The sequence below is a fragment of the Poromitra crassiceps genome (assembly GCF_964638095.1).
Source record: "Poromitra crassiceps genome assembly, contig: HAP1_SCAFFOLD_72, whole genome shotgun sequence".
NCBI lineage: Eukaryota > Metazoa > Chordata > Actinopteri > Beryciformes > Melamphaidae > Poromitra > Poromitra crassiceps.
Genome location: NW_028152252.1, coordinates 1217796 through 1238944, shown reverse-complemented (window position 1 = coordinate 1238944; position 21149 = coordinate 1217796). Strand labels below are relative to the sequence as shown.

Below are 21149 nucleotides of genomic sequence, written 5' to 3'. Positions count from 1 at the left end.
CACAGAAAATCTTTCAGGCCTGGAGGGATTTCGAAACGTACCCCGACCGCAACGGTGGGGGCCATCGCTGGCGACGCTGAAGTTTTATCTAACCTGTTCACATCTATGTTCGCAATGGCATCCCTAGTATCATCATACTATTATGGGATGCGATGTGAACAGTTGTATTATGGGATGTGCGTTTCCCAGGCAACGACACACGTTGACACGTTTTGGAACAGCGCTGCACGCTGGCACAATACTCCTAAAAGCAAAATGCTTATTGTTTTGAATGATTTGGCACCTTCTATTACTGTCAACACCAGTATTGTTGTATTGTAATAATATGCCATAAAGGTTTATTGACATTTTGGGGAGAGCAGGGGGGATGAAATCTTAAAAAAAAAAAAAAAAAATTTAGAGCCGCCAACTAAAGCTTCGAGAGCCACGCAATGAGGAGCTAGGCTTTAAAGGAAGCGCTGTATGGAACAGCCTACCTCCCTCTATAAGGGGTAGCTCCAGCTTGGCCACCTTCAAGGGCCATCTGAAGGCGTGGCTGAGAATTAACCAGTCTTGTGACCATGTGTGATTGTGCAGGATGCTCACACATGTACTAACTTTTACATTAATCATTTATTTTTCCTTTTCTCTCTTTTACTAATTGTACTATTACTGATATGTAATGTATATGCAATGTGTATCATCACACTGTTGAGATGACTGGAGGTTTCCCAGGTCATTTTTCTTATTGCATTTATACTATACAATGGCGTTCGTCCTTTCGCTAAGAAGTAGCAGCATTATGAGCAAAGGCTTGTTGGCATGTTGTCTCCTTACTGTACTGATCAGTGAGACAGCCCCTTACACCAGGCAGCATGTTGGACTGAGAGACAGAGACAGTGGACCATAGTCTTTTAGTGGCATCTGCTGGGCGGAAGTTGAAGAACACATTAGGATCTAATTCAACATCCATTCTCCTGTGTGATATTTTTTAAACCATTGAGAGGTCTGAGATTTGCTGCAGGGTATTGTGCATCATTTCATCAATTCCCATAAATCTAGTGCTTAAAATCCAACCAATGTTTGCACCGCTGTAGAACACCGCCAATGCAGACGACTGGCCAGATGCGCTGCATCAATGGACCGAGTCCGACTTCCGCTGGAGTGTTGCATCGGCCCTCACGGTTTCTCCCGTGTCGGGGGTTGGCTATATTCTTTGGTTGCTAGTAGGGATGGCGAAAATGAAAAAACTAAATTGACCACAACCAACCCGCATTAACCGATCATTAATCGGTTAACCAAGAACATTAAAATGCGCTATTTGACTGTCTGTGACCGTCTGAAATGGGAATCTTTTTTTATGTTAATTTTTGCTTGCACGTTACAAATATACATACTTCAGCATGCGCTGGGAGGCGTCAGCAGTGATGTTAACTGGGGTCGTAAGGTGTTTCGGGTCTGTTCAACATCATACACCCTCGCCCAGTAGACCCAGCCGAGGCCGATTAAGCCCCCGACCCGCATCCCAGAAGCAGCCGCTCACGGATCAGCCTTCCTACTCTGTCTGCAACGTTGCCCGCGGAAGGGTCGATCACGCCCAATCCACTGCAATAGAGTCAGTGCTACACCGCAGCATTGCAAGACCCTTCGGTGCATGGAGGCAAGTATGCTGACACAACCACAGTAAATTCTTCACTTTCCTGAGAGTGATTTACATACTTAAAGTCGAACTGAACCTGTTCGTCACGTGCATAATGCGTCCGTTTCAGACTGAAAACATAGTTTGTCTAAGATGACAGGTTGAGAGGCGGGTCATAGTATCATGTCGATGATTTTATTTGACAATTCTGGGGACTGGATTGGGCTTTGGCCAATCCTGGCGTGTTCCGCCTCCAAATCGAGTGGGATTCAGTGTGTTGTGGCGCTCCCCTCGGGAAGACCCTTTTGACGGGAGGTTAGTGGCTGAGTGGAGCTCAGCGACCCGCAGGCAGCCAGCTGCCTTCGTGTTGCTGAGCGGAGAGTGCAGCACGTCGGCCTAGAATCTCCGAAGTGCGACCCCTAACAACCAAGCTCTCGGATGCGCACGCCATTATCGCTACGATATCCCTGGAATGCGCGTTTTAACGAGCCAGTTACATTTCTTTGCATTCTCAGAGATTATAGTTTTTGTTTTTTGTTCATGTTTCTAACAATTGGCCAAGTTAGTAGTTAGTTTATGGGATAGGAATTCTGCCAGATGACAGGCACTAGGCGCCATTTTCTACTTCATTTGGAAGAGAAAATTATCCAGAAATGAAGATTTGATTGACAGCTGCATGTCGTGATATGATTGGTTGAAATGGGGTAGAAATTTGATAGTACTAGGTGACGTCAGCAAACTGTACATTACTGTTATCAATGAAATCTTGAAAAATGAACTTTTGATGTGAAAAAGTGTGAAAAACTAAAGAAATTACCGGTAGATTGTTGTGATTTTGTTTGCATACATTATTAAATACCGTAGGTGCACTGCATACCCAGGTATTTGAACTAAAATAAAATAAAAGTCATTTTTGGGTTCAGCTCGACTTTAAGAGTAAATCCACTCAGAGTTTGAGCACAGAAGTCTCAAATTTGAGTTTGCTTAAAACCTTAGCTTGAGAGTGTGCTATTATCTTTGTTTGTGTCTAGCATTGAGTTATTACAGTATGTATTCACCTTATGTAGCCGCACCCATTTGACCCAGCTGTAAGGTCTGAACATAAGGTGTATACTGTGTTCATTTGTCAAACTTCTGTAACACTTATTTTCAAAATACTGGGGGGGGGGGGGGGTGAATATTATGAATAAAGGACTGAGAGGTTGATGTGCTCTACACTTCCTTGTTCTCTCTCCCTTTGCAGCAACAAATAAGACACTCTTACCTGTAGCGATAATATACAGTGAGTGGTGGAATGAGGGTCGGCAGCAGGGCAGACTGGCAAAACTGTCTGTTTATCTAACTGTTTACCAAAAAAAAGGGGGGGTAGGCTATTCGGGAAATATTGCAATATTTTTCAGTTACACCAGAAGTGATCCTACCTGGCTCCGCTGACGTCCACTCCAACCATCAGCTGTCCATTGAGGGACAGGAGTTCGTCTCGGAGTTTGATGGCTCCACAGCAGGCGGCCGGGCTCCTCTTCCTCACCTCCGTCACCCAGAGGCAGCCCACCTCCAGGACGGGCCCCGTAGGTCTCCTCCTCCTCCGGCTGCCCTTTGGCCTTCCCTCTGGGTCCCCAAAGATCGGGATGTTCCCAAAGCTCAGGCCAAACTCAGCCACGTCCCCTCCAGACTTATGAAGGCAAACAGCACAGACTTCCACCTCTACAGCCTCCCCGGATGAGGGGGCTCTGTCAGCCTCCCTGGAGGAGGGGGGTTTGTCAGCCTGGGTGAAGTTGAGCTGGATGTACTCCACCAGCTTGTGGATGGCAGCCAGGCAGAGGACCATGTCCCCCCCAGTAACACTGCTGGAAATGCTGCTGCTGCAGACACTATCAGGCTCCCCATGCTGAGAGGACTCCTGGAGGAGGGAGAAGAAGAGCAGCCACATGCTAGATGAAATGTGATGACATTGTTTCATGCATTAGTAGGACTGGATTCCTGCTAGTTTGCTTAGCACACTGGTGTACTCACCACATTATGAAATAATAAGTAAGGGTTAATGCACGACGAGGTGTCCATTATCACTTTTTAAGGGACGACGCGAGAGGCGTGAACCGGTCCGAGGCGCCAGCCGAGGAGCGGTTTGTATGTAAACATACTTGGCCAATAAAGCTGATTCTGATTCTTCTTGTCTTACTATCGGGAATATGGCAAATAGGTGAATCTCCCAAAATGTTGGCGTGCTCCTTTACATCCCCTCCATGCGTTTCTGAGTCATATTGTAAACGTATTGTAACATATTGTAACGTTATCAATAATCAATAATCAACTCAAGGCGGATTCCATTTCTGCACTTAATTTCCAAGACGTACAGCTGCTGATGGCTTGGCCGCAGTCACGCCAAATCCTACGCCAATCCCGCAAAACCCCGCTAGCTCTCTCTCCTTAGCTTCACACCACCGACCTCTTCTCCTGCTCCACAACAACTCCCTTCAGTTCCTCTGCCCTCTCCCATTCAATCCCCGGAGGAATACAACACGTGACTAGCACTACGCAGAGAGACGTTCAAGACTATACAGTCTTAAATCTTAATGTCTTAATCAGTCTTAATGTATGGATAAATAAACCCCACACAAACCAGCCCTCTACAATATTATTTGACAAACAACTTAATCTTCTGCTGAAGTTCAAAATGTTAAAGGTGCTGGAAGCGGTATTAAAATAAAATAAAATAAAAATACCGCATCAGATGTACAGATGTTTGGTGTTTCAGGAGTAACCAACATCGCCATTTGCAACATTTTGTGTTGCAAAGAGCTTTCTTCTGTGCTGCACTTTCTTGCTGAAACTTTGTTTGTAAGTTTTATATGTCTTGTTTTTTCTCTCTGTTAGTTTGAAGTGTGTAGATATTCCTAACCAGTGATACTTGACCTGTTTAAAACCTGTTCATTGCTCACAGCCTGGCCTGAGGTGGCCAGCCACTGTGGTTAGACGCTGATTGCTGGAAGGTGTGGCCTGACTCCCTGTTGAACCAGTATTTCTCAGCATAGTCAGTCTAGAGCGGCAGCTCTAGCAGCAGCCTCTGGGCATGAAGACTCTGGGCACAAAGGGAGTCTATCTGTGGGAGTCCATCGAGGGTAGGCCAGAGAATAGAGTTTTTGTTACTTCTCTTTGTCTAACTACTTGCTCATCTACCTAACTATGTGGCTTTTGCTCATCCCTGTAACCTCAGCCCAAATCTGGGCGATTTCAACATCCAGACCAAGGTAACCTTGCAATCTCTGCCTTTCCTTAACTTCTTCTCATCCTTCGACCTCTACCTCTCTCCAACTTCACTGTCTGTGACTCCTCTTCCTCACTGTGACTCATCCGACCACCACTTTATAACATTCTCCCTTCCCACCTCCTCCTCTCTCCTCCAAACCATCTCACCTGACCTATCTCCCTTCCTCACTACTCTCAACTCCTTTCTGTCCTCAGGTCTTGTTTTGGCTACTCTAAAGACTGCTAGAGTCAAGCCTCTGCTTAAGAAACCCTCCCTTGACCCTACTGCTATTCAGAACTACAGACCTGTCTCTCTTCTCTCATTCCTTTCCACACACAAAAAAACTTTACCACTCTATTCCTTCAAAGGGTCAGAGAGTGGAGGTTGTCCAGGAGTTTAAATACCTGGGTATTATTTTAGATAGCAACCTCTCGTTCAAAAAGCAGATAAAGAAAACTGCAGGGACTGTCAAACGTAATCTTCGGCAATTTAGATTAATTCGATGTCAGCTGAACACAGATGTGGCGAAACTGTATCTTCATTCTTTCATTTTATCACATCTGTCTTACTGTGCCACTACTTGGTCCCAGGCCAATAAAACAACAACGCAGCCACTCTTTACTCTATTCAAGCAAGCGCTGAAGGTCCTGGATAAAAAACCTAACAGTTATCATCATTGTGACATTATCAAGAAATATAACTTTCTAACACTTGAGAATTTTCTGTTGATGGCAAATGTCTGTTCCATGGTCTTGCCCCCCCCCCCCCCCCCCCCCCCCCCCGCCTTTCAACAAATTATTGACAAATCGCAACACCAGTGTGAGAACTACAAGAGCCTCCACTAGAGGGGACTGTTGCGTGCCTTTTAGATTGACTAAATTCAGTCAATCTGCTTTCACAGTCAAAGCGGGCGGCTGTGGAACACCCTGCCAGCAGTAATTAAAGGCTGCAGTACTCTCAGAGGTTTTAAATCCTCTATTAAGAAGTGGCTGAGAGAGGGTCAGTCTTGCGGCCACCTATAGTAGAGCCATATGAATTCTGTGTTTTGCTTTTTACGCTCATTTTACCATCAGAAATAGTGTCTAATATGTGGGGATGAATAAATGTCCACAATTTAATAAGATATAACAATCAATTTACACACAGTGTAATAGTGCACAATTTTTAACAAGTGATTCAAGTCAGAAATACAGTAGATGACTGTACAAAACATTCTATATCATTTTTATGTTTGTAAAGTGCTTTTAAGCTTCTCATTGTGTCTCAACAACTGTAAACAAAACATTCACTTCAAACATAAGAAGATGGTTCAAATACTATTTTATTTTGAAAGTTATAACAGGAAGTGGTGGTGTTTATCTTTGCTAACTTGAATGAGTCAACGTGAGTTGAAAACGGCAAGTGTCAACTGAATAAGAATACACAGCCACAATTGAAACTTTTCCAGCTTGTCCATCATGTGCAAAAGTGGATATTTTTCATCTTTCATTCCCTGTTGACATCACTACAGTCGGAAGGCTTTGACTAGGAAGGCAAGTAACATCAACACTGAAAACTGTGTCTACAAAGTATTGAGCTAACGTGATCAAGACAGTCTGCAAGTAGTTAACGTTATGCTAACGTTTTAAACGAACAACATAACAGAATTGAATAGAATAGTGAGAAGGTCTAACGATGCAGAATCATTCACAGCTGACATCTAACGTTAACGTTATAGGCTACTTCACCGCTATTGCTGGAATGCTTGGAATGCACTTGTTAATGCACTCGTTAACTATAGTTACGTTACTGCAGAGTGACAGAGTCCACTGTATAGCTGCGTGTGAGGGAGAGAGTGTGTGAGACGTCACCTTATTAACATTATATATTGAATTTCAGCCCAATTATGGCAAATTCTGCAGTATTCCACGTTTTACAGTGGATTCCATTTTTATTGGTCAATTCCGTGATTCCGTCCGCGATTCTGTTAACACGGATTTCATATGGCTCTACCTATAGTCATTGGTGTGGTCTCATATACTATTTCTTTCTGTGCTATGACATTATTTATTTTTTACCACTACCTCATTTGCCAATGTGTGATTTTAGTGGATTGCTATCTACCTCTATGTGTTATATTTTACTGTTATGCGCATTGTATATGTATTATCTTGCTAATAGTAAGTATCATTTTTTGTCATGTATCTTGATTGTTTAGACATTAGGATTTTTTTTTAATTGCTGTATTTGATATGTACTGTGTGCGCACAGGACTCTGTGTGCCCAGGGACTACAGATGCAAATTAGCTTTTAGCTATCTCTGGTGCCATATATTTATTGTGTACTGTCCCTGCTTAAATAAACAATAAAGATAAAGATAAAGGTTGTAGCTGTCATAGATTATGTTGCATAGTTGATTTCTCTATTGTTGACAAAATGTGTTACTGTAAGTTGCTGTGGATAAAAGTGTCTGCCAAATGACGTAATGTAATGTAACGTAATGTAATTTGCCGCGGTGCACCACGACGGTATAAAAAATCTAGGCTGCAGTAATACATGGAGAGGATAGGTGGCAGCAGAGTACTTGAATCCTTTTAGGACGATACACTCTGTGAGCACAATGGCAAAGTGGCGCTGTCCATTTTTCGGTTCATTGACTCCACAGGAAGCAATATTTTTTTTCGGATGATGGCGAAGGCTGGAAGCACCCTCTCTGCCTGTGATTGGCCTAGCGTCAAACGGTCATCCAATCACATTCGCTTGGCTATCCTGCGTCTCTTTCTACTGTCTGTGGTCAGACAGACAGCAGTTTTGCTTGGTAGCATATAGGCATGGGTCGATTTCCGGTTTTACCGGTTCGGTTCGGTATACGAGCCCAAACCGGTTTGATCACGTGCAAACCGGAAAAACCTTAAAGTCCCTGGAAACCAAAATCCACAAAAACGTTCTAACTATGTTATTTAGGGTCTTATGTTAGTAATTTTGTGCCTCCGAAATTATTATAAATTACTTTCAACCCAAAGCCTTAAAATCGACACTTTTCTACAAGATTCTACAAAGTACTTCCTCATTGAAGACAGCAGTGCGCGAGGTGCTAAAACGCAGGAGCTTATGACGTCATAAGCTCTATATAACCTTTGTACACGCGCGCAATCCGCACCCACCCTCCTTTTTTTATTTTTTTATTTTTTTTATTAACAATATAGATGTACAAAATATGTCAGACAGACAATCACACATCACCATACTTAACACATTGAGTGCCACAGCGCTTCAGTAAAATTGTCTGGAGCCTGTGCCAGATTCACTTCCATTCAGTTGAAAACAGCTATAGAATTTTTTCTATTAGGGCTATATTGACAGGGCTGGACTCTAATGAAACATTGGACACTCCTGCTTCTTCCAAAGAAGAAATTTTGTTTCTAGACAGTTCCATTATGAAATGACAGCCTCTGAAAGAAGAGCACTTTCAAGGGTTTTCTGCTTTTTTTTTTTACTTTTCAAGATAAAGTCACTTTTATGAATACTTTTTGCACTCTAATTTCAAGCACATTCACTGACTCTGGCTGGTGTTTTCTGATGTGGTGGCGTGGTGTGGTTCTGTGTGCAGCCTGCGTGCCCCCCCCCCCCCCCCCCCCCCCCTCTGAGCTGCGGGCTCCTCCCCACACGCACACAGTCTGTTTTCGCTTCCTCCGTTTTTGCCCCGGGTGGATCCCAGCGCAACAAGGAAATGGCAAACGGGAGTTACGGGACTGAAGGAAAAGGTTTGGCCGTTCGGCTTCGGGTGCTGCCTTTCTGGCAGGGAATCGTGTGGAGGAACTATATGCAGACGGATGGACAGAAGCAGAAGAGCTCAGTTGTGGGCGCGGATGCAGCCAACTGTCAGCTGCAGACAGAGCAATCTATAAGGCTCTGGCTGCAGCATGCATCGGTTTCCCCTTTGATCACGGCTTTTTTTTCGCTTTCTCCTGCACAAAGTAAAGGATCTGAGGTGGGTGGCGCAGCTCCCGTGTAGATGTTTAAGGTGGCGCCGTGTGATCCCTTGAAGGGATTCATGCTCACTGGCTGGGTACGACCTTAAACAGCAAAATTATGGAATAATATGAATTATGATTTTAGGACGTCCACAGACGTCCTTGGCACTCCTCGTTACTTTTTTTTAGGACGTGCACAGACGTCCTTGGCACTCAATGTGTTAAGAGCTATAAACAAACAAATGAATAAGACATACACCCACCCTCCTTTTGTCCGTTCTTTGCCCCCAGTGACAGCGTTCCCTCGCTGTCCGTCTCCCTCCCACTCTGTGTGCCGTCGTGCCAAGCGCTATGCCTCTCTCTCTCTCTCTCTCTCTCTCTCTCTCTCTCTCTCTCTCTCTCTCTCTCTCTCTCTCTCTCTCTCTCTCTCTCTCTCTCTCTCGGGACTAGTGAGAGAGAGAGCACAGAGAGAGACACACAGGCTGGTGACGCGAGGTTACTCTCTCTCACACACACACACAAACAGACACAGTAGCAGCAAGTCTCTCTCTCTCCCTCTCCGAGCAACGAACACACACATACACACACACACACTCGTGCTGTGGACACACAGCACGAGTGCTGTGTTCGACACACAGCACTCGATCTCTTTCTCCGTTTCCCTCCCCCCCTCTGTCTCCACTCAATCTCTTTCTCCGTTTCCCTCCCCCCCTCTGTCTCGCGCTCTCTCTCTCTCGGAAAACCTGCTGCAGACGGGACACGCCCACACAGTCCGCGGGAGAAAATACACTCTAAAAAATAATTGATTCTCATTAGTTTTGCCACGACTGCCAAACCTAAATTTATATACTTTGCGATGTTCATCATCGTTCAAATTTGGCTGGTGGCTTATTAACATATGGTCCTGTGATGTGATGACCTCAAAATGCTAAATAATAAATAAATATTTCTGGTTTCCAGGGACTTAAAAAAAAAAAAAGAAAAAAAAAAAAAGATTTTTTTAGTTTTTATTTGCCAGTCCATTCTGATTGCACTATTGTTCGTATTAGCCTCTTCTCAAGTTGCACTAGTAGGCAAAAGTCTTATTTTGTTTATTATGTTGATGTTTGAAGAAAAGTTAAGCTGAATAGTTATGAGAAATAAAAACAGTGTGTTGTTACAGTTAAAATGTTCTGCTTATTTGTATTCAGTGTTCGTGCTGGTTGGCAGCATACCAGCTTAGAGGTGCATTATCGCCACCAACTGCAGTCGCTTTGATACGTTTTTTTGGGGAATATCGAACCGGTTTCAAAATGTTCAAACCGACCCATGCCTAGGCCCTATATTGTGTGAATTTGTGAGTTTTGAAGTTTATAAGGCAGCTCAGCTGTAAGCCAATCCATTCTGATTGCACTGCTTGTGTTTTTATTAGCCTTTTCTCAAGTTGCACTATAGGCAGAAGTCTTATTTCATTTATTATTTTGATGTTTAGAAGAAAAGTTGAGCTGAATAGTTATGAGAAATAAATACAGGGTGTGTTTGTTACACAGGTGTCCTGCTTCTTTTTATTCAGTATCATTGCTGGTTGACAATACCAGCTTAGAGGTGTATTATCGCTATCAGGTGGACTGAAGTTGCACTACAGACAGTTATGGGCCACACGGGAGCCCTGCTTAAATTTTTTTTTTTTTTTTTTTTATTACAAAAAAAATCGGTATACCGGTTCGATCCGGTTTAGACGGCAATATCGAACCGGTTTTAAAATTTTCAAACCGACCCAGCCCTAGTAGCATACATGAAAGACGCCACTGTGTGTTTATGTTTTTGATCTCTGGTTTATAATGCTGCCGCTACTCTTGGCAGTGCACGTATGTAGCCTACAGACAAAAAGAAAAGAAAAGATAAAATATTAATGAGAATTGATCAAGGGTTATATAAAAACAGTGTCAATGCCCATTTACTCATTCTAACACAAGAGTGACATGTATTTGAATTGAAATATTAATCAGAGCAACAATGTGATTGAATTTGGAATGACAAGAAACAAATACACGTCTGTGCAATAGGCTAAGTAGGCCTAAATAACTCAGATATAGGGTTTGCAATTGTAACGTTCCATATAATGAAGTATCTCATGCTTGTTCATTTAATGATTGTTTTGCACCTGCTGCTCACGTTATGAACAAATGCTTAGATGACCATAGCCTCAGCAACAACTAACTGCAGTCATGTATGAATGTTAGCTGTCCAGCAAACACTAATATCTATAGGAATCATGCTTGGAAGTAGCCTACTTTTCCCCCTGCTGCATCGTGACATTGAATGAAACTATGTTTAGGCTCGTTTGAGATACTTCTGGCTCGCCTGGAAAGAAGGTGGGAGCAGCCGATTACAGTCAGCCAATCAGAGGCAGAGAGGGGGCGGGTCATGGCTTCGCCTAGCCTTCGCCATCATGGGAAAAAAAATATCGCCCGCAGGAAGTGAAAGAAGAAGTTAGCCAACCCTATTTTTGTTTTTCTTCGGTTGCTAACAGAAAGTTAACAGAAACATTGGAGATGGATGGATGGATGGATGGATGGGGCAAGGGTTCTGAGAGTTGGGGAAAAGTCTGAGCTGGTGTTACTTCAAACCAAACCTGGCAAGGATGCAGTGGATTTGTTTAGCATTCACGTTAGCTGTGGCTAGCGAACGTTAGCTCTGCTGACGTGGCCTACACAGGCAGCAGCAAATGAAACGTCCAGGGATTCTGTCTTTAACTCCAAAAACAACCCTCTAACTGCTAACCGGGAGCTAAGTCCGACTATAAACCATAATATCCGTATCGTTTCACCTTTGATTGATTTTTCTTACACCAGATTAAAGAAAACATGTATGTGATATTGACTGATGCCCTATTCGGTCATGGTTTATAGTGGGACTTAACATGCCTGGCCCATTCACTTCAATAGAACTGGCCCCAATGCTAAATTCAACACTAACATGTCTGTCAACATAAAGGCAAAAAGTGGGACGCCTTTAGACCCAGGGCCAGTCATTGCTACTGGTTAGGGTTAGTCAGTCATTGCTACTGGTTAGGGTTAGGGTTAGTCAATCATTGCTACTGGTTGTTCATGTAAAAGAGTAGCGAGGCAGGGAAACTAATGCTATTTCTTTATCTAACGTAGCACATTTCAAACATAATGGCACTTACTGGGCTTTACAAAAAACATATACAAGCCTATGTGTCATTCATTGTTGGGAGGGTTAGGCTACTTTTCAAATATATATTCCACTACAGAACACTGAATACATGCCCTAAAATGTATTTTGTAATGTATTCCATTAGAATACTCAAGTACCGGTACCTATTAGGAATACTTTGGAATACTTAGATTTAAGGTTTTAAGCTTTAAAACATTACATAATAATAATAATAATCATCATCATCATCATCATAATAATAAAAAATACTAATAATAAAAAAGAAAATGATAATAATAATAATAAAGACATGTATAAAAAAAAAGATACTTTAGTACTTTAGCATAAAGAGATACTCAACAACCCAAATCAGAGGTATCAGCTCAGCCATTGGTCATGTCAGTTTTTCAAAAAGGGGCGGGCAGGTTTGAGACTTTCGAATCCGCCCACTCCACATTTGGATAGGATGAACTTTTGTGGGGTGGGCAAATTTCAGAGCCAATGGCAGACCTCTGTGCAGTTCCTGCTCGCGCATGTGTGGTTTCATTCACAGCCAGCCTCCGTTGTAAACAGACTGCTCCTCCAAAACTGATCACAACAACAGCAGAGCCAGGGCAGGCTAGCCCTAGCCTAGCAACATAGATTGATAGTAAACTACCAGAAACACAGTTATCTTTATGATCTTTTAATAATGTTAGTAGAGGCAAATTTTAAGAAATTCCCTCAAGGCATTCCTGAGAGATCACGTTAACGAGCATGAGTTGTCATGATGGTGGTGGGAGTCTGCTATTTTAGAAAGGGGGGAAGCAGTTACCTTGTAGTGGTTGTTGTCATGACGGTGGTGGGAGTCTTGGTCAGGTCTTGTGGTCTGAGCCCTGAGCCAGTCCTGCAGCAGTGGGAGGAGGTTGTGGGCATTGTCCTGAGTGATGGGCATCCTGGCATCCTGCCAGGACCTGCAAGCACTTCAACAACCCCTGGTGTCTGCGTGTCAGGCCATCTATACACAACACAGATGGGAAAGGTACACTCATTGTAGAAGTACAGTTACACTTACTTGTGTAAAAAAATACTGGTAAAAGTAGAATTACTGATTCAACAGCACTTTGAGATTTATCTTAAATGAAAAGTACATGACAAATAAAATGTATTATTATTATTATGTCTACGCAAACAAAAGTAAAAAAAAAGTACAGGCTCTCAAATGTCTGTCGGCTGTTTCTGTGCAAAGCCAGGGATGTACACAGTCACGCCACCGACTTTGTCCCAGTCAGGTGTAAACGGTGTATAGGGCAGAGCTCATTCCTCTACACAGCAGCTGTGCTGTGGAACAGCCTGCCCACAAACATTAAGACTAGTTTATCTTTTTCCTCTTTTAAATCTTCTGTAAAGAGCTGGATCAGGAGCAGCAGATCCTGTTTTTTAGGTTTTTTTACTGACTGTTTTCATTAGGCTTTTATTATTGTGTATCATATTTTTAGTCTCCCTTGTTTCTCCTTCCTCCAGCGTGGTGGACACACACACACACACACACACACACACACACACACACACACACACACCCCCATAGTCTTTGACACCTGCACTTTAAAACATGCACTTATATTCTTACACACTCACACGCACCCATACATTCATTCACCAGTTCATATTCCACACTGACACCTCAAGGACCGCAAAGGAAATAAGCTTCTAGCTTTATTGTGTTTATCCTTTTGATGATGGTGTTTCTGACTGTATATCTAATGTATACATGTTTTTCATTATCAATAAAGATGTCAAAATCTAAATCAAAGGTTATGGAGTATTTATTTATTTATTTTTTATTTATTAGTTTAGTTGTACAGGGACAGTGCACATCAATCAACATTGCTGCAAATGTGCCAGTTTTAGCTGGATACCTAATTTTCAACTGCAGTCCCCTGGGCAAGGTGTTGATTGCCGGATAAAAACAGTAAAAACAAAGACGAATGTCAGATGTTGCCTAGTCTTCCTTGGCCGGCCCGTGGGTGGGTACGCCAATCACCAAGGTGTGCTCTGATGCAATCATCATCATGGTTGTAAAGGTATTTTTTTAACCCATTGATACCTGATGCATCCCTTTAAGACTGTGAACCACAGGAGGTACGGTGTTGCAGTGGTAAGCACTATCGCCTCACAGCTCGAAGGTCGTGGGTTCGATTCCCACCTGGGCCGATGTGAACACTGAAGGAATGCGTGCCCGTCCGCATGTCCTTGAGTGCCCACCACCCGGGTGGGGTCGGCAAAATGGCCTTTCTGTGTGGAGTTTGCATGTTCTCCCCGTGCCTCCCGGGGGTCTCCTTCATATAGGAACCCCCTTCACAAAAACATGCAACATCCTTGTTGCTTATATGGTTCCTCCTCTGATAGTTAAGGGTGCCTGTTCAGAGGGAGGGGAACTGGTTGGAATAGCGTGAACCTCCCACGTGCTATGTCCTACCGGTGAAGCTTCCTCGGGCAGGTGAAAAGAAGCGGCTGACTTGACTGCCCATGTCTCGGAGGATGCATGGAATCAGTCTCGGCTCTCCCCAGATCGGCAGAGGATGGAGTAGCAACCAGGATTGAGTAATTCAAATGAGCACTAAAACGGGGGATAAAAATGGGATAAAAAAATCGGGGGGGGGGTGGAAATTAAGAAAATAAGACTGCGAACCACGTCACGCGGTTCGCGGTCTTGAAGGGATACACACACAAATGAGGGATATACATCTCCAGCACACTCACCTGGCAGGACAACACCACAAGCATCATCAAAAAAGCTCACCAGTGGCTGTACTTCTTAACACATTCAGTGCCAAGGACGTCTGTGGACGTCCTAAAAAAAAGTAACGTTCAGTGCCAAGGACGTCTGTGGACGTCCTAAAATCATAATTCATATTATTCCATAATTCTTCTGTTTAAGGTCGTACCCAGCCAGTGAGCATGAATCCCTTCAAGGGATCACACGGCGCCACCTTAAAAATCACATCGCAGCTGCGCAGTGCAGCCACGTTAAAACCTTGCGACGCTCAGAGGCTCTTTGTAGAGTAGGTTGGTCAGTAGCAGTAGCATTAGCAGTATCCGTAGCAGAAGAAGAGAATAGATTTATAGCATTTAGTAGCATTTAGTAGAATTTAGTAGCATAGCGATTTTAGATTAGTTTGTGAGATTGTGTAGTGAGTGGATTCGAGTGCTTGGTGTGAGGTGAGTGCGTGCGTGGGTGGGTTGTGTCGGGTGTGTCTGAGTGTGCTAGCGAGTGTGCCTGTGTTAGATTTAGCAGTTAGCATTTAGCGTTAGTTAGGTCAGGGTAGATAGCATCTGTGTAAAAAAAAACAAAAAAACAAAAAAAAATTGTCTGTGTGTCTCTGTCTGTCTGTCTGTCTTGTGTGTCTGTTTTGTTAGACTAGCGTTAGTGTTAGACTAGCGTTAGACTAGCGTTAGTGTTAGACTAGCGTTAGACTAGCGTTAGTCTTAGATTAGCGTTAGTGTACAGTTAGACTAGCGTTAGTTAGATTAGCTGTCATGCCCAAGGCCAGGCGTAAGCGTGGTGGGCCGCTCCCAGGGCCTGGGCAGCTCACACTGCAACAGGCTCTCAGCCGTGCTGTTCGGGAGAGAGATCTCCCTGAAACAGACACGGATGAGCCCGAGGAGACGGCTTCATCATCTCCTGATGACGCCAGAGATGAGGAATGGCAGCCCCCTGGCCCTGGACCTAAGAGGCGAACATTCTTGGACGAGGCGGCTTCCAGAGGTTAGAACCTACATATAGGCTATAGATAGCCTACTTTATTGATCCTTTACAGGAAACTATTACTACTAAAGCTGTAAATGCCAGACGATTGTATGCATAGATGACTTCTCGATTGTTGACAAAAATGTGATATTGTAAGTTCTGATATTGTAAGTCGATTTGAATAAAAGCGTCTGCCAAATGCCGTAATGTAATGTCTAATAATAAAAAGAAGCAGGAGAAAAATAGGAGGTAGAAATGTAAAAAATAAAATAAACACACCCACACACCTTTTATTATTCATCAATTTATTTTCGTCAACACAAAGCTTGGTAAGAATAACGATCCTGCAATTAGTTAGCATACTAATAATACCATGTAAAATATTCAATTTCAGAGTTGGAGCACAGCTCGGAGGAAGAAGACGACGACGTCACACGTCCCCCCAGCGTCACACGTCGTGCGCGCTTGAGCTCCAGTGATGGTGAGATGAAGGCCATTTTAGAATTACAATTATTCATCTGATATTGAAAACAAACTTTTTTTCCTTCAAGAAATGTCAATATATTTTTATAAACTCACTTTTACTATACAGAAGAGTCGGAGGAGGAGGAGGAGGAGGAGGAGGAGGAGGAGGAGGAGGAGGAGGAAGAGGAAGAACAGCATCTGCCGGCATCTTCAAGCAAAAGAGGTGAGAAGATTATTGGATTTTGTCAAAAAGACAGCTTGTTTACATATCACAATTGTCTGAAGAAAAACCTTTTATTTCATTGTTTTCAGCGGGCAAGTCTCGTCCCTCCCTGGATCCTCCGAGCTGGCGGGATATGGCTGACTGGAGCCCCAAAACGCTGCCATTCACCGCAGTGCCAGGTCCCAGTGCGGCAGCATCACTGCAGTCCGACAAGCCTGTCGACTTTGTGGAACTGTTCCTCTGTGACGAGCTCATGTTGCTGATTGTTGATCAGACCAACAAGTACGCGGAACAGTGTATTGCTGTCATAGAGGAGCTGCGTCTGCCATACTCCAGGGTAAACGCCTGGCAACCGCTGACCCTGGTGGAGCTGAAGCGGTTTCTGGGATTGCTTTTCCTTACTGGCATCGTCAAGAAGCCGAGTTGGGCCGAGTATTGGTCTGTTGATCTGGCGCTTGAAACACCATACTTCGGGAGCACAATGCCACGCAACAGGTTCCAGCTCATTTGGCGGTTTCTCCACTTCAGCGACAATCGGGAGGTCGATGGCAGCGACCGGCTCCACAAGGTTCGTCTTGTCCTTGATCTGCTCCTCTCCAAATTCAAGGAGCTGTACCAGCCGTCACAAAACATCTCGGTGGATGAAGGGATGCTGCACTTTCGAGGACGTTTACGTTTCCGTGTATACAATCCTGCCAAACCCACCAAGTACGGAATCAAGAGTTACATTGTGTGTGATTCAGCCAATGGTTACTGCTACGCCATGAAGCCATACTGTGGAACTCACAGTACCCTGCAGGACACCGTGCGCTTCCTGATTGCCGGCCTCGAGGGGTTTGGATATCGCTTGTGGATGGACAACTTCTACAACAGCGAGTCAATGTGTCGTCTTCTCCTCGGCCTCCAGATCCACTCAGCTGGCACACTCCGTGTCAACAGGGGAGAACCGCCGTCCATCCGCGAGGTAACCACGTCTGACCTGGCAGTAGGTGAACACCGCGCTCGTCACAATGACACAGTGATGGTCCTGGCATGGCGAGACAAACGCATCGTCCGGATGATTTTGACGTTCCACCAGGATGAGATGACAACTGTGGCGGTGAGACAAAAAGGAAACAGTGAGAGAGTCCCCCAGAGGAAGCCAGCATGCGTGGTGGAGTACAACCAGTACATGAGTGGTGTGGATCGCCTGGACCAGAAGATCTCCTATTACCCCTTCATCAGGAAGACTTCAAAATGGAGCTCTAAGTTTGTCATGTACCTGATGCAGATCGCAATGAGCAATGCGTTCATTGTGTACAGGGCACGCAACCCAACGACCAGCTGCAGAACCCTGAAAGACTTCATCCTGTCTGTGCTCAAATCCTGGACCGCAGATCCCCCTCCTCCTCCGGCCCCTCCCCAACCTCCTCTTCCAGGAAGAACACCAGTCCACCCACGCAAAAGGTCCGCTTCAGCGAGGCTGGATGTGGACTTCGCGGGCCATGTGCCACTGCCAGTGGCAGACCCAGCCACCAAAACAAAAACAATCTATCGAAAATGTGCGCACTGCGCAGCCAAGGGACTCAGAAAAGAGACCAAGTACGTTTGCCCTGGCTGTGACCACGTACCTCTCTGCCTCTACCCGTGCTACTTTGAGTATCACTCACAGTGATACTTTCCCCGACCCCCCACCCCCCCACCCCCGCTTCAGCCAGTGATGCAGTGTTTAGTTTAGTTTAGTTAGTGTCAACGAGTGTGTGGGCAGTCCATCAAGCTTTAGTATGTTTATTTGCTTTGACAGTTGAAAAGTAGAGACACTGGAGAGAAAGCTGTAGCGGGATTCAGTCCTTCAAGACTACAGTAACGTTACCTCCAAACACAAACTGCCTGCTGTCTGACTGTTGTCAAGCCGTCCAATAGCAGTGTCATTACTGTAACAAGAATAGTAGCAGTTGTAACACAGTAATAGCATCAGTCATGTGTATGCCTTTTTTTCATAAAATGTGTTGGTTCTTTTGAAAAAAAAAAAAAAAAAAAAGCTGGAATCAAATATTTGTAGAAAATAAATGGAAGATTCTTTTCACATACTTGTTGTTATTGACTTGAGTTGAGTTTCCAACCTTTCGTTTGAGGTATTGCATTTTGTTCAACTCTAAGCAGAATTTATTATGTGGGCTATTATGAAAATACTATGCATAAAAATGTGTTTTAGTTGGAAACTACTTTGAAGGTTTTTTTGAAGAAAAGAATACACTGCATGAAATGTTGTGGTGGAATATTTGATTGTTACACACCAAATGAAAGCTTAGGAAGTGTACTTTCATCATCAAAAAAAAAAAAGTTGATATCATGTTTCTTTATGGAGAGATGGCCTGCAACATACACCTTGATGCCATAAAAAGCAGCGTCTTGAAGTTGGACTAAGCGGTGTTCAAATATTTGTAAAAAATAAATGAAACATTCTTTTTACATACTTTTTCCCCCAAGGTAAAGTAGACATTCCAACCTTTCATTTAGGAATAGCATTTTATCAAGCAGAATTCATTCTGTGGGCTATTATGAAAATACTATGCATAAAAATGTGTTTTATTTTGAAACTACTTTGAAGGTTTTTTTGAAGAAAAGAATACACTGCATGAAATGTTGTGGTGGAATATTTGATTGTTACACACCAAATGAAAGCTTAGGAAGTCTACTTTCATCATCACAAAAAAAAAAGTTGATATCATGTTTCTTTATGGAGAGATGGCCTGCAACATACACCTTGATGCCATAAAAAGCAGCGTCTTGAAGTTGGACTAAGCGGTGTTCAAATATTTGTAAAAAATCAATGAAACATTCTTTTTACATACTTTTTCCCCCAAGGTAAAGTAGACATTCCAACCTTTCATTTAGGTATAGCATTTTATCACACTTGAAGCAGAATTCATTCTGTGACCTTTGTTTACATAAAAGTGTGTTTATCTCGGAAAGTAAAAAAAAACAGCAGAAAACCCTTGAAAGTGCTCTTCCTGCAGAGGCTGTCATTTCATAATGGAACTGTCTAGAAACAAAATTTCTTCTTTGAGAGAAGCAGGAGTGTCCAATGTTTCATTTGAGTCCAGTCCTGTCAATATACCCCTAATAGAAAAAATTATATAGCTGTTTTCAACTGAATGGAAGTGAACCTGGCACAGGCTCCAGACAATTTTACTGAAGCGCTGTGGCACTCAATGTGTTAAGGAAGCTGAAAAGGGCGGGGCTGAACTCCAACATCCTCAGCTCCTTCTACAGGTGTGTGGTGGAGAGCACACTGACACCATGCATCACCGTGTGGTATAGCAGCTGCACGGTGGCAGAGAAGCAGGCGCTGCAGCGGGTGGTCAACTCCTCTCAGAGGACCATCGGCTGCAGCTTATCACCCCTGTCAGACATCTATCCACCTTATTTTTGAATGCCCCACTGTAAAAAAAGAACCATGGGTACAAGGTCCGGTTTAACGTGACTCATTGTTGCCGCTTGCCATTTCCTTTGTTATACTCTGGCTGCAGACCCGAATTATAAACCGGAAGCTGGAGTCCGTTATAAAAGTTATAAATATAGTCACGTTATAAACAACTAACCAACGCTGGAGGTCCGTATGGAAACTCGAAATGTGTGTTACTCGAAATGGTTAAAAGTTAAATCAATTTGGTGGCGTTTTACTGTCATGTAACATAGCTAGCTAGGCGCTAACATTAGCCACAGTAGTAGCCGACTACCCACAATGCATTACGTTATCCCAGCACCCGAACGACACGGCTGTAGAGCAGAATGGCTCTGCTGTAAAAGGGTAAAATCCTCATAGATGCTTTTTTTGTCGGGGCTGGGGGGTTATCTAAATTGGTTACACCGGAAATAGAACCCATACTTAATGTAAGGCAAAATGGCTGCCAAAAATAAGGTGGATAGCAGCAGATGCAGAGACAGAGCCCTCTGCATCATGCAAGACTCCACCCACCCTGCACATTAACTGTTTGTCCCTCTCCCCTCGGCCAGGAGGCTGCGCAGCATCCGGGCAAAAACCACCAGGCTGAGGAACAGCTTTCTCCTGGATGCTGTCAGACTGTTGAACTGTTCGACTCTGCCTGTGATTACTGCACTTTAAACAGATGAACTCTAAAATAATGCACTTTTTGAGAGATTTATCATGCTGCTACCCCATTGCTGCTGTCTTTTACTTCCCTTTAGTCTTTTAGTTGTTGTTGTTTTTAGTCTTTTTTAGTATGTTTTTATTGCTGTCCATTATTGCTGTCCATTGTTGTTTTAGCTGGTTGTACTTTAGATTTTATTTATTTTAATGTAACTTAATAGAGCTGTTTTGGTTTTAGGTATTTATTCTTAATCCCTAATAGTTATATTTTTTATGCTATAGTTTTTAGGTTACTTAGTACTGAGACCTGAGTACTACATTTCGCTCATTATGTTTGGCATGATGAATGACAATAAAGTATCCTTGATCCTTACCACGGCCCCTCCATGTATTTCTCCTCACAAAAAGTGCTCCAGGGCAGCAGCGTTTTTTCTATGCAAAAATGCTAACGTTGTGAACATCCCCATACACAGCAGATAGGATACCCTAACCCTACCACTGCTCTCATACTAGATATTCTTACAGGCTAATGTGAAATTAACTGCTTAACACATTCACTGCCAGCCGTTTTTTTTTTACTGTAGGTAGGTTCTGCCAGAGGGTTTTTTTGAGGATTCTGGCTCATCTTTCAAGACCCGAGGATTCTTTTCTGCTAAGATTT

General features: G+C 43.5%; 1 protein-coding gene across 1 annotated transcript in view; it reads right to left on the bottom strand.

The window, feature by feature from the left end:
- LOC310800787 (ATP-binding cassette sub-family A member 2-like) overlaps positions 1-21149 on the bottom strand; it is a gene marked incomplete at both ends in the record, with an annotated part of 116230 nt that overhangs the window by 9403 nt on the left and 85678 nt on the right. The window contains 2 exons of the mRNA XM_083664710.1: positions 3040-3518; positions 12792-12930. Coding sequence (XP_083520836.1) covers positions 3040-3518; positions 12792-12930 — 618 coding nt within the window. The remainder of the gene's footprint in view (positions 1-3039; positions 3519-12791; positions 12931-21149) is intronic.